This window comes from Peromyscus maniculatus, chromosome 23, assembly GCF_049852395.1.
Source record: "Peromyscus maniculatus bairdii isolate BWxNUB_F1_BW_parent chromosome 23, HU_Pman_BW_mat_3.1, whole genome shotgun sequence".
NCBI classification, from domain to species: Eukaryota; Metazoa; Chordata; class Mammalia; order Rodentia; family Cricetidae; genus Peromyscus; species Peromyscus maniculatus.
Genome location: NC_134874.1, coordinates 55656135 through 55668718, shown reverse-complemented (window position 1 = coordinate 55668718; position 12584 = coordinate 55656135). Strand labels below are relative to the sequence as shown.

Sequence of the window (12584 nt, the reverse complement as noted above, 5' to 3'; positions counted from 1 at the left end):
CGTTCCTCTGTGTGTGGAAACTGTTTTCCCAATACCACGTGTTAATGAGCCCGTCTTTCCTCAATTTCTAACTTTGGCATCTTTGCAAACACTGAGGCGGCTGCAGCTGTGTGGGCTACATCTGGGTCTTTACATCTGGGTCTTTGACTATATTCTCACTGCCCCATGTGTCTGTCTTGAACCGGTACCATCCTGTTTCTGTGACTGTAGCTCTACAGTATAATTTGAGGCCAAGTGTTTAAGGCCTTTGGTGGTATCCTTTCTGCTGAGGGTGTTTGAGTCTTGTGTGCTTTCGTAGAAAGGTAGAATATTTTTAGATTGTTTGTTATTACTGTTGTTTATTTCTGTGGGTATTTCATTGGCATTTTGAAAGGAATGGCACTGAATGCCTGTACTACTTTGAGTAACATTTTCACCGTGTTACCTGTACCTATCCGTGGGCAGCCTCTCCATCTTTTAATGTCTTCTTCAGATTCTTTATTCTGTATCTTAAGGTTTTCACTGTGAGGTTTCCCACTCCCTTAGATAGGGTTATTTCTAGGTGGTTCTTTTTTGACACTGTTGCTGCTGGAGTTTTCATCCTGGTCTCTTTTTCAGCAAGTTTGTTGTTGGAATATAGAAAGGTTACTGTGTGTCTACATTGATTTCTTTCCTAGTATTTTGCTGCAAGTGCTTATCAGTTCTAGAATCTTCTGGCAGAGGCTTCAGGGTGTTTTAAGTATAGGATCAAGTGACCTGCCAATGGGGATAGTTTGCCTTTTTCCTTTTCTGTTTTTAACTTTTTCTCTCATTCTGCTCCTCTGAGACTTTGAACACTCTGTGGAATAAGGTGGAGGGAATGAATGTGCTCATCCTGTTTCAGATTGTAGGCGGAATCCTTTGCTCTTTTGCCCATTTTGTGTAATGCTTGACAGACATAGCCTCTATGATGACAAGGTGAATCCCCTCTACCCTACCTTTCCAGGACTCCTATTGTGAAGGAATATTGACCTTGTCCCAGGCCTTTTCTGCCATTATTGAGATGGCCGGTGTGTCCTTGAGTCCTCTTGTGTGTGACATTCATTGCACGCATCCAGCCTGGTCTTGGTGTGTGATCCTCTTAATGAAACAGTTTAACTTCAGCGTGTATGGGACGAGGTCAGGGTGATGTTCATGATTAGCCTCTGAGACTGCCGAGTCCAGACACTGACGCACGAGGTGAGCCTAAAGTAGGAGCTGAAGTCTAGCATGTGAGAAAAGAATCGGGTGAGCTGGAGGCACCTGAGCTGGAGACACATGGGTGCCAGCAAAGCTCACTGAATTTTGGGAAGCTCTTTAGAAATCATTCTTCTGTACCAGGGAGAGCACACCTGAGACTCTCTACCTGCTAGGCAAGTGTTCTACCACTGAGCTCCAGCCGCAGCCCTAGTTCTGATTCCTACCGTTGTGTGGATTGGCTTGAATCTTTTGAAAATACTTCCAAAGCCAACACGCTATAGTGTGTACAAGTGCTCATGCCTTATTAATGACTGCATGAGTCCATGGGAAGTGCCAGGAAAAGCATTAGTCCATGCTGGGGAAAGTGTGAACCTTTAAGGGACCCTGAATTCAAGATCTGAGGAAAAGACATGGCTGTGACAGGACACAGTGTCCTGCAGGCCAGATTTGCATCCAGTACTTGATTCATGTAGACACCAGGTGTTTCTCAACTACTCTCTCATGTATGGTAGGACCAAAAGCCATGGGGCCAAATCCTACTGTCTACAATTACTCCTGTGACTAGTGAGGTTGCAGGAGGCAGGCAGTGGAGACAATAAGGCTGAGGCCGACCAAGCTCATTCAAGCTCACGAGATGTCACCTTGACCCCTGGGCATGGCGCATGTAGCTACAGAAGTTTGTGTTTGCGCTGCTGACTCTTGATTCCTGAATTTAAACGTTCTAGGTGTTATTACTCTAGGTATTATTATTTACAACTTCACATGTGTGCATCTTCCATGCTGGCCACTCTTCCTGAATTTAAACACTCTAGGTGTTATGACTATTATTATTTACGATTTCACATACGTGTGTCTTCCATGCTGGCCACTCTTCCTAAATTTAAACACTCTAGGTATTATTACTATTATTATTTACGATTTCACATATGTGCGTCTTCCTTATTGCCCACTCTTCACCTCCCTCCAATCCCTCTTCACCCTCCCCCTTTCAAACAAATATATATATATATCACTAATGTTCACGTGGATTTGTTTTGTTCTGTAATCCAGCAATCAACCAGGGCCATCTGTGTGGCCATGGGGTTAAGAGCACTGTTGCACTTGCAAAGGACCTGATTTGATTCCCACACCCCACATAGTGGCTCACAGTGAATGGTAACTCCAGCTCCAAGGGATCCAACGCCCTCTTCAGACCCTCCTGGGTACTGCACATACAGTGGAGGAGATACATACATATATGTGGGTAAAGGCACCGATACACATTAAGTAAAAATAAACAAACCTTTACAAACCAATCTATGAGACCCCCTGTAGTTGGACACAGTGCATTTCACATTACAGGATAGCTATGAACTTACAGAGACCAGCGGTGGAATGTTGTAGGGTGAATGTAAAAGGTCTATCACGAGCTCATGAATTTGAACCTTAGTTCCCAGCTAGAGGAATTGTCTGAGTACCTCTGGAACTGTGACCTACCTAGCAGATGTAGGCTGCTAGGGGTAGGTGTTGAATGTAATAGCTGCTTCTGGTCCTGGCCTGGAAACTATGAATTGGGTCCACAAAGACATGCATGCGTAAGCCGTGAGCTCTCACACCATGGACTCAGCCACTTCAGCCTCCATGCCTTCCCCACCATGAGACTATATCTCCTTCCTTAGGTTGCTTCAGGCACGTATTCTGTCACAGCCACGGGAAAAGGAGCTGATACACATGGTCGCATAATACTAATAATAACAGCTGTCTGTGTTTGTTCAACGACATCTCTAGTTCATCTTCACCCTTTAGTATGAGACAGATATACACATGCATGCATACACACACACACAGAGTTTGTTAGTTGTCTGCCTGACACATCACAAGGAAGGTTTTATTTTGGCTAATGGTTTCGGAGAGCTTTATTCCACAATTGCTTGGCCCCGTGTCCTTTGGAAGGACATATTGGTGGTGGAAGCAGACAGGATGGTAAGAAGAAACTGAGAATAACATACAAGGATCTGCCCCCGGTGACCTTCCTGTGGCTAAGTCCCACCTCCTAAAGTTTTAGAACCTCTCAAAAGAGTGCCACCAGCTGGAGATCTAGGCTTTCCCATATGATCCTGTGAGGGATTTTCCTCATGCCAGCCACAGCACATACGTTAAAATATGCAGAAGGCAGGATATGAAACATTCAGTTAGTACTTTAATAATTAAGCTGAATTTTGTCACCAAGTTATAAATGCCATTAAATGAATGAAATATGCATCAGTTGGTTAATCATGCACCCAGAACATTATGCAGCTTGATTGCCTGGGAATAGTTCTAAAAGAGTCCGCCAAGAGAGTAGCTTAATCATGCTACTTGGCATAAATATTCAGAATCAATAAAACATGTTTCTTAGAGTTTGCTATCGTGTGTTTACATTATTAATAACTTTCTGCCCTTTTCTACAGCTTCCCCTCTCTGTGAGAAGTTCATTTTGCTCTGGTTAGTTTTGAACCTCTTTGCTCTCAGCTCCTCTTTTGTTGAAATTTTAAAAAATCAAAATATAATTATATCATTTCTCTCCTCCCTCTGACTCCTACCCTGCTTCCCCGACTCCCTCTCAAATTCGTCACCTCCTTTCCTTCGGTTATTACTGTTACACACACACACACACACACACACACATCTGCTGAGTCACTTGGTAGTCGAGTCGGGGGCTCATCCCCAGGAGAGGCTAATTCTCCCTCTCTCAGTCAGGAGTTGTCTGTAGGTCCTTGTCCAGGGGTGGGGCCCTGTGAGGTTTGCCCCCTTCCCTGTTAGCTTGTCTATAGGTGAGGGCTTTACGCAGAGCTTGTTGAGGCAGCCATATTGTTGAGGTACTGTGGCTCTAGCTTCCCTTCCATTTCTAGGAGACACAATCTCAGGTCAGACTTCCTGGTCCTCGGGCTCTTACAATCTTCCTGCCCCCTCCTGCATAATCAATTCTTCTTTTGAAAATTCAGCTTTGTTGGCCTTCCCAGTAAGTGAAGAATGGAGAAGAGCATTGAGTGTAGATGACAGTCCTCAAGTTTCAACCTGACATCTGCTGATGAGGCATCACTCCATACTCTTTAGGGTGATATCGAATATCCCAGGACTCTTCTATTATTCTTCCCAGTGCCCAGAATTCTACAAAAGCTTTGCTTGTATGGACTTTCCTGATCTGAGCCTGAATGCCTTGCTCTATGCTGCTATAACCAAATACCATGGCGTAGAAATGCTGGACCCCAGTAAGTCCAATATTCAGCCTTTGGGCTGTCTTGGCTCATCTTCCACAGTGGGGATACACTACAACCTCACACTGCAGACCATGGAAGGATAACGCGCCAAGGCAGCAGGATCTGTCATATAATATTAACTCCATTCATAACCTCGTGCTCAGTCACCCCAAAGGCCTCTTTCCATAGGCAGCACCTGAGTTAGGAAGAGCACATCCAGACCATGGTAGTCATGGTAGTCAGAGTGGCTCGTAACCATGCTCATTGGGAGGGGTGGATGAGGAGGGTGACAGGACTCAGGGATGCCAGGAGGGCTGAGGGAATGTGCAGGGGCATGAGGGTCATTCTTCTTTTGTGTCCTGTACCACCAAGAGGTGGAAGAAGCCAAGGCAAGCTGGTGGGGATCCCCTGTAGCTTCCATAAAGAACACAGGACACAGAACTGGATCTCTAGACGAGGGAACACCAGAATAGATCTTTTTCATTGAGATGTAATTCAAACACCGTAAACTGTACCCTTCAAAATGTACAACCCAATGGATCTCGTGTATTCACAAGGATATAAAGCAAAAGCTCTAATTCGTTCCCCCAAAGAAACTCCACCCTGTCAGTGACCACTCCCCATTTCACTCCTCACGTGACCTATTCTGGACATTTTGAGTAAACGGAGCCGTATAGCATCTGCCCCTTTATGTCCGGGTTCTTTCACTTAGCACAGTGTCTTCAAAGCTCACTGTAGTGACACATGCCAGCCTTCCTGTGGCAGCCGACTAATATTCCATTGTCTAGATATACCATTTTTTCTTCCATTCATTGTTGATGAGCATTTGGATCTTTCCACTCAATCATGACCTATGTCTCTATCAGCATTCATACACAGATTTTAGGGTAGATAGGTGATTTCCTGTCTCTTGGGCATATACCTTGAGCAGAACTGTTGGCCATATGGTAACTGCACGGATAACATTTTGAGAGGATGTCAAACTGTTTCCCAAAGCTTTGCTTTACAATCCAACGGCCACATCTGTCTATACTTTTTATTATAACTGTTCTAGTGTGTGTGTGTGTGTGTGTGTGTGCGTGTGTCAAAGCCAGAGGTTGTTGCTGGGTGTTTCACTATATCCCTCTCCACCTTATTTTTAGAAATGTAGCTTCACTGCTGAGCCTGAAGCTCATGGGTTCAGCTAGGGACCAGCCAGCCTTCCTGATGCACAGGTCTCTGTCCCCCAGCTCCCTGTGTTGGGATTACCAACATGTGCCGCACCGGATCTGAACCCAGGCCTTCACGCTTGTGCCAGCATTATACTGACTGAGCCGTGGCCCTGCTTCTAGTAGATGAGCAGCGATGCCTTGTTGTGGTTGGCCCTGCCTTTCCCCAGTGGCTGTGGCATCCTTTTCTGGGTGATGACTGGCCACTTACATGTCTTCTCTGGAGAAGTGCCTGTTTAAAGCCTGTGCTCATCTTTAAATTAGATTGAATGTCTTTCTGTTGCTCAGTTTGTAAGTATATACTGTGTATACTAGACCTTCAGCTGACCTTTAATTCTGTAGGTTGTCTTTTCATATTTAAAACACAGATGGTTTTAAATGTTACTTTTATTATGCCTAATTCATCTGTTTTTTTCTTCTTTCTCGTGTGTATGATGTGTATGTCTGTGTATGCACATTTGTGTGTGTGGGGGTGCACATGCATCCGAAGGCCTGGGGTCAATTGCTAGGCTTCTAAGTCATCTAACACAAGGATTGTGAGTGCTCAAGAGACATTCAGCTGGTAGATGGGGCACAATACAGTGTTCATGGGAGGAACATAGGGACCATGCCTGAGACAGAGGGCCGTCATTTATGGTCTTCAACCCATTTGCTAGAACTCAGTCACAGGTCAACAGGGAGGGTGGAGAATGTAGTTAAGTTCCCATCCAGGACTGAAGGAAAAGGCCTGACCAGCACGTATCCACTCTCTGCCCTCTGAAGCTTCGCCTCTGAGCTGTTCTGTTTCATTGATCTCTTATCTTGAAGCCGATACCATTCCACGTGTGTTCATTCCAGTGTGAGATACAAGCTGAGTCCTCCACCTTTGATAGTCTGACTTGAAAATTGGTCTTGGTGGGGCTGGAGAGACCGCTCAACAGTTAAGAGGACCGGCTGCTCTTGTAGAGGACCTGGTTAAGTTCCCAGCTCTTACGTGGTGGCTCACAACCATTTGCAATCTCAGTTCCAGGGCATCCGACACTGGGCTTCCAAGAGCACTGCATGCATACACTTGTAGGTAAAACACCCATCCACGACAAAGGAAAAATAAATAAGATCTTTCCAAAATTTGCCTTGCCTAGGCTTGGCCCACTGTTTTTTTCACAGAGATTCTAGACTCTGCTTGTGAAGGTCGATGAAAAATGGTCACATTTTAATATGAAACCAATTAATATTGAAAATATACAGCCCAATAAAAGAGTGCCATCTGCCATATGCAAAGAACTAGGAGAAACTCCGAATAAAGGTGGGTAGATGCTGTAGATGGGCATCTTAGGGAAGAAAAGAAAAACTTGAATGTAGATAACCAGCCGAGAAAAGCATCTCAACTCCACAGCCTGATAGAGTTTTAAAAACCGATTAGTAACATAGCCAGGGAATGGATAGCCCAATGGAAGAGCCGAGATGCCATCTGCATTCGCTTGTCTGTCTGGGCGGGTGAGTCCCTGTGAGCAGTTTGTCTGGATGCTGAGGGCAGCTGAGCACATGTCCTTATTGTCCAGTCCATTTCACTAGAAGTGAGATTGATTCTGTCTTGTCTTCCGTAGGATTGGTGATCCATTTTGTTATTATTCCCACCTTTTCTGGGTGAAGTGGTTCATCATATTTTATTAAAGCAATTGTATCCCATCTTCTCTTTGGCCTGACAGGATGATTGGATTTCCCTCACCACTGCCCCCTGATTCTTTCCATGTTCTGCAGGCCAGCTGATGGGAATCTTCGAAGACTTCCCACGTTCCTTGGATAAATGGATCTATTAGAATGACTAACTGTAGAAATGAAAGCCAGCATGCACGTTAATAACTAACACACAGAAGCGTCCAGTGTGTCCGGACAGTAATGTGCTGTCTTGCACTAACTCCTGCTAGAACTTTTTTTTTATTTTCTTATTTTGTGTGTAAGGGTTTGCCTACGTGTCTACATATACCATGTGTGTACCTAGTACCCAAGAGGGCCAGAAGAGGGTGTCTGTTCTCCTGAAACTAGAGTTACAGGCAGTTGAGAATGACCTTATGGGTGCCAGAAACTGAACCCTGGTCCTCTGCAAGAGCTCTTAACTGCTGATCCATCTCTCCAGACCCCTGCATCAACTTAAAAATGCCCTGGCATTAACTTCCAATTCTCACAGTAGACTATAGAGTCAATTTTCTTATTCCCGCGATAAATGAAGGCACCGGTGTAGGGATGTAGCGGGTGTGAGCAATGATGTCCTTGCCTTGGACATCTTCCACATCTGCACCCGGCTGATATTCCCGCTGTCCCGTGGTGAGGTGACAAGGTGGATAAACTGTAAACCTCAGGCCAGAGTGGCAGTTCACCAGGAGCGAGGTGACTGAGCGAGGCCTGTCACCGCCAGCTGCCCGCATTCTCCAGCCCATTTCTAGTTGATTTTTCATTCTTCCGGAGCACGAGCTTGACGCCATCTGCATGTTGTCAAGTACTCGGGCATTCAATGGTCGTTTCCAAATTCCGAGTGCTTTCCTCTTCCTGAATGTAGATCTTTAATGACTAACCAGCAGAAGCCAGTTCTCAAAGAGCGGGCCTGTTTGTTGCCAGCCCTCGGGAACCAATGGTGGATGGAATTAGGTTTTCCTACGTGTCTTCTTTTTGAGGTGCTAGAGGCCTGGTCTCAGAGGGAAGTGTGTAGCTTCCCGACACACGGAGCGATGTCTCCCCATCCGGGAAGACAGCCAAGTCTCTAACTTGACGCGCTCACTGAATAAATTGCATGTAACAACATGATGCCAGATGCAAGAGGATTTGATCACAGGGCTTTTGAACTCGGCAAATGCTACCACAAATTATTTCTGGGCTGGAGAAATGTTTGATAAATTGTTAAATAAAGGACTGTGTGAGGCTTGTGCACCGGATTTTAGTTCCCACCGCTCGTTTCGTTGTCTAGACTAGGATGGCGGCGTCAGGGCCACACGTCAGCTGATTCCCTGTGAAGTATCTCGGGCAGCTGAGCCCCTCTTACCTCTGACACCCCCACAAATACTTAGAACGTCTCTGAATTCAGGCACTGATGGATTGATCGATTGCTGTTTAATTCTGGGCCCACTCAGGCTAACTCCTGCAGATCCGTCCCCCCACCCCCCGCCGCTGGGTTTGGATGGCATACTTCGCCTGCTCCTTTCTGATGCCAGCTCCGCAGACCCCGTTCTGTGGAATTTTGGTGCTTCCGTTGGGCTTGTGGAGGTCCTGCACACTCTCTTAGCTGTGTTTAGAACTGTCTAAAGCCGTGTACGGTGGCCGAAGAGAGCTGTGCACTACCAGCTGCTTCGGGCAGGAGCAAGTTCTTATCTGTCCTTCTTAAAGAGGCTTTTCTCCCAGAACAACACAAGTCTCATCAATTTTAAGGAGACTCTCAGGTCTCCCTGGGGGAAAAAAGCAGTGACCTCATACTCCAGATGGTTTAATGTTATCTTCAAATATCGTGAATGTTGAGGCCATGTTAACGATGCCGTCATTTTTATGCAGGCCGATAGGAGTGAAATATTGTGACCCTCCCTTCAGAAAGATGGAAACAAATTCAGTCTCTCCCTCCAGTGCCTTGTGCCTCTTCCAGCTGTTAGCACTTGCATCTCACATCTGCAGTTCTGTCCTACAGATGGGTGCGTGTTCCAAATGAGAGCTGATCTGGGCGTGTTCAGCCTCTCCCAGTCAGCAGATGAGGCCCCAGACCTCCTACCACAGGGATGTTTGGAAGACTTCTCTCTTAAGGAAACTTTATCATTGTCTTTAAGGGTCACATACATAACCCTCTCAAAAGTTTCAGAAGATGCAGAAGAACGGTTTGGGCCAGACTCTTTCCATTGAACTCTGACACAAGCTGATAGTCCAGTTTCCTGGACCCTCAGAATGTCAGAGCAGTTGGTTGTGACAAACTGTCTTGTGAACAGAGACTATTTCTGTATGGAGTAGCAAACTGCAGTTAGCCATCCATTTCTTCTGCCTTTTTAATAAGTGTGGCTGGGGCTGGAAAGATGGCTCAGTGGTTAAGAGGCCCTGGCTGCTCTTCCAGAGGATGAAGGTTTAGTTGCCAGCACCCACAGGGTGGCTCACACAACCATCTATACTTCCGGTTTTAGGGGGATCCGATGGCCTTTCCTGGTCTCTATGTGTACTGCATACATGTGGTATGTATGGCAGAACACCTATAAAACAGGCAAAACACCCATAAAATAAAATTTAAGAGTTTCAGTAAAAATGAATGAATGAATAAATAAATAAATAAATAAATAAATAAATAAATAAATAAATAAGCAAGCAATCAGCAGGGACCTTGAGGTCCTGCTTGAGACCTTGAGACCAAACGCCCCTGTGCATCTCAAAGATTTCTCTGTCTCTGCTCCCACCCTCTGCCTCCACCTCCACCCCATGCCTCCTCTTCCGGAGGTGAAATGGACTGGGTTCCCCAGATCTTGGAAACATGTCCATGGCCAGGGAGACATGTCTGTAACATCCATCACTGGACACCTGTAGGTTCTACATCTGTGGATTGACAGAGTACAGAGCAAAACCGCCCAGCTACACCCTGTCTCTGTGTCCGTCTCCTCAGAATGTCCCTCGCCATCACTCTCTCAGCCTTGGCCGTAACAGCACGCTGTGTAGCATCCATACTGTATTATCAGCATGTAGGTATTACCAAAATCCCGGGCGGGGTTTAAAGGGCACAGGAGCTGCTGGAGGGTCTGTGCAGACGCCATGCTCTTTGACCCGGGGAACTTGATCGTCTCTCGTCCTGTGTGAATATCCGCACGGCGTCTGGGAACCGCGGGTGACTGTGTTTGTGTTCCCAACTCTCCGCCATCACTCATACTCCGTTTCAGAAGAGCACTGCCTCCCCCCACCCCCATGAACTTCCCAGTTGATGCTTACAACAGCACACGGTTACACATACATGTAAGCCAAGGAGGTGTGTGCCATGGGAGGACAGTTTGTGTGATTCCTTCATTGAAGAGGGTCCGAATGACAGATGTTTAGGTCTTGACTAAAGGGAGAGCTTTTCCACATCCATTTCCAGGCGATTGCTTTTCAAGGTCACTCACTGAAAGGCACATTCTAATGCAGATGGAAGGCCCAAATGGCAAGTGGGTCCATCCATTTTTCATGAACTTATAATTAACATGTGATCTGCTCCCCCCCATAGGTTCGACCTTTGGGAATGAAGAGCAGCCACCTGTGAAGCCAGCTCTGCCTTCTAAGGACACACCCAAGGGAGCTGGCCGGGCAGCCCCTGCACCTTCCTCCAATGCGACAACACCACGCAGGAGTTTACTTCCAGCCCCAAAGTCCACTTCCACGCCTGCTGGTAAGACTTGCTCCCCCCGCCGCCCCCCCCCGGGAACTCCACAGGGGAGTGAGTGCCCTTTGTGCATAAATATGAAGTCTTTGAAAGTCAGCCATTTAGAAGAGATGAAGATGAATGTTAAGTGGCATTTGAAGTTAATAACAGTGCGTCTGTTTTCAAAGTACTTCAATGTATTCATGTGTTTAGACTCTCGCTCCTCCACCTGTCTGGTAACCCTCTGATGACATCATTTTGGTTTCAGAAAGCAGGAGCCAAAGCTGTTTGGAAGAACGGCACTTGCCCAGAAGCCTTTGCTCTTGAAACCATTTGAAGAGCTTTGGGGCGAGCTGAGGCTGGACCTCAGAACTCAGTAGGGGACTGCTGCCCTCTGTTGGCTGTGGACTGAAACCTGCAAAACTGGGCGGGCTCCAGCAGATTGGCAGCTCAGTGCCCCAGCTGTGGCTCCAGAGCCAAGGCTGTGGCTGTGGCCAGCTCCATTTAAGCAGTGCAGACAACCTGCCTCTCCACACCCCCACGTGTGTGCAGGGATTTCAGAGAAGGCACTTGTGGCCAGACACTGCCCGGGTGGCCCAAGTCTGGCTCCATCTTGCTTTCCTCCCCAGTTTGTCACACAAGGAACCTGTTCACCTACAGCAATGTCTTAGTTTACGATTGTCTGTGCTGTGGAAGATAAAATGGATGCTGAGCCTGGATCCACTGTAGAGGGCTCCTTCAGATCAGTATTTTCCCTCCGTAGTTTTCTTCTGTGATTACAGCCATATATCTCTCATCATAAACGCGCATGGGTTTGTGAGTTCTTCAAAGTGGGATGGCGTCACAAGCCTGCTTAGGTTTTTGATTATTGTGTTTTTGTCAACTTGACACGCGCTAGGCTCGCCTGGGAAGAAGAATGTCAGCTGAGAAAAGGCCCTCACCAGATTGCCTGTAGGCACGCCTTGAGGCATTTTCTTGATTAATGATTCTTGGGAGAGGGTCTGGCCCACTTTGGACAGTGCCCAGCCCTGGGCCTGTGGTCCAGGTTGTTTAAGAAAGCAGCCTTAACGAGCCATGGGAGGCAAGCTAGTAAGCAGCATCTTCTGTGGCCTCTGCTTCAGTTCCTGCCCTGACTTCTCTTCATGATGAACTACCAGCTGTAAGATGAAATAAACCCTTTTGTAGTTGTTTTTTATCTTTACTCTTTGGGGGGGCCCTCCACCCAGTTCCCAAATAATCACCTGGAAACTTATTCTTTCTTATGAATGCCCGGCCTTAGCTTGGCTTGCCTCTGGGCTTTTACCTTTTTCTATTTCTGTATATCTTTTCTTTCCTTCTCATTCCGCGCCTGACTGTGTGGCTGGCCCCTGAAATCCTCATCTCTTTCTCCTTGTCTAGCTCCTCTCTCTTCTCTTTTTCTCCTCCCATTTATTCTCTCTGCCTGGCAGCCTTGCCTATCCCTCTCCTGCCTTGCTATTGGCCAATCAGCTTGTTATCAGGTGTCTTAGGCAGGCACAGCAACACAGCATCTCAGAGTTAAACAAATGCAGCATAAAAGAATGCAACACATCTTTGCATCATTACACAAATGTTCCACAGCATAAACAAATGTAACACATCTTTAGCTAATATTCT

The 12584-nt window shown here is 46.5% G+C and overlaps 1 protein-coding gene across 2 annotated transcripts in view; it reads left to right on the top strand.

Moving 5' to 3' along the window:
- The window catches only part of Mtus2 (microtubule associated scaffold protein 2), a 380312-nt gene that overhangs the window by 255848 nt on the left and 111880 nt on the right, over positions 1-12584 (top strand). For both annotated transcript variants that reach the window (XM_042268368.2, XM_042268367.2), the window contains exon 6: positions 10815-10976. In XM_042268368.2, coding sequence (XP_042124302.2) covers positions 10815-10976 — 162 coding nt within the window. The remainder of the gene's footprint in view (positions 1-10814; positions 10977-12584) is intronic.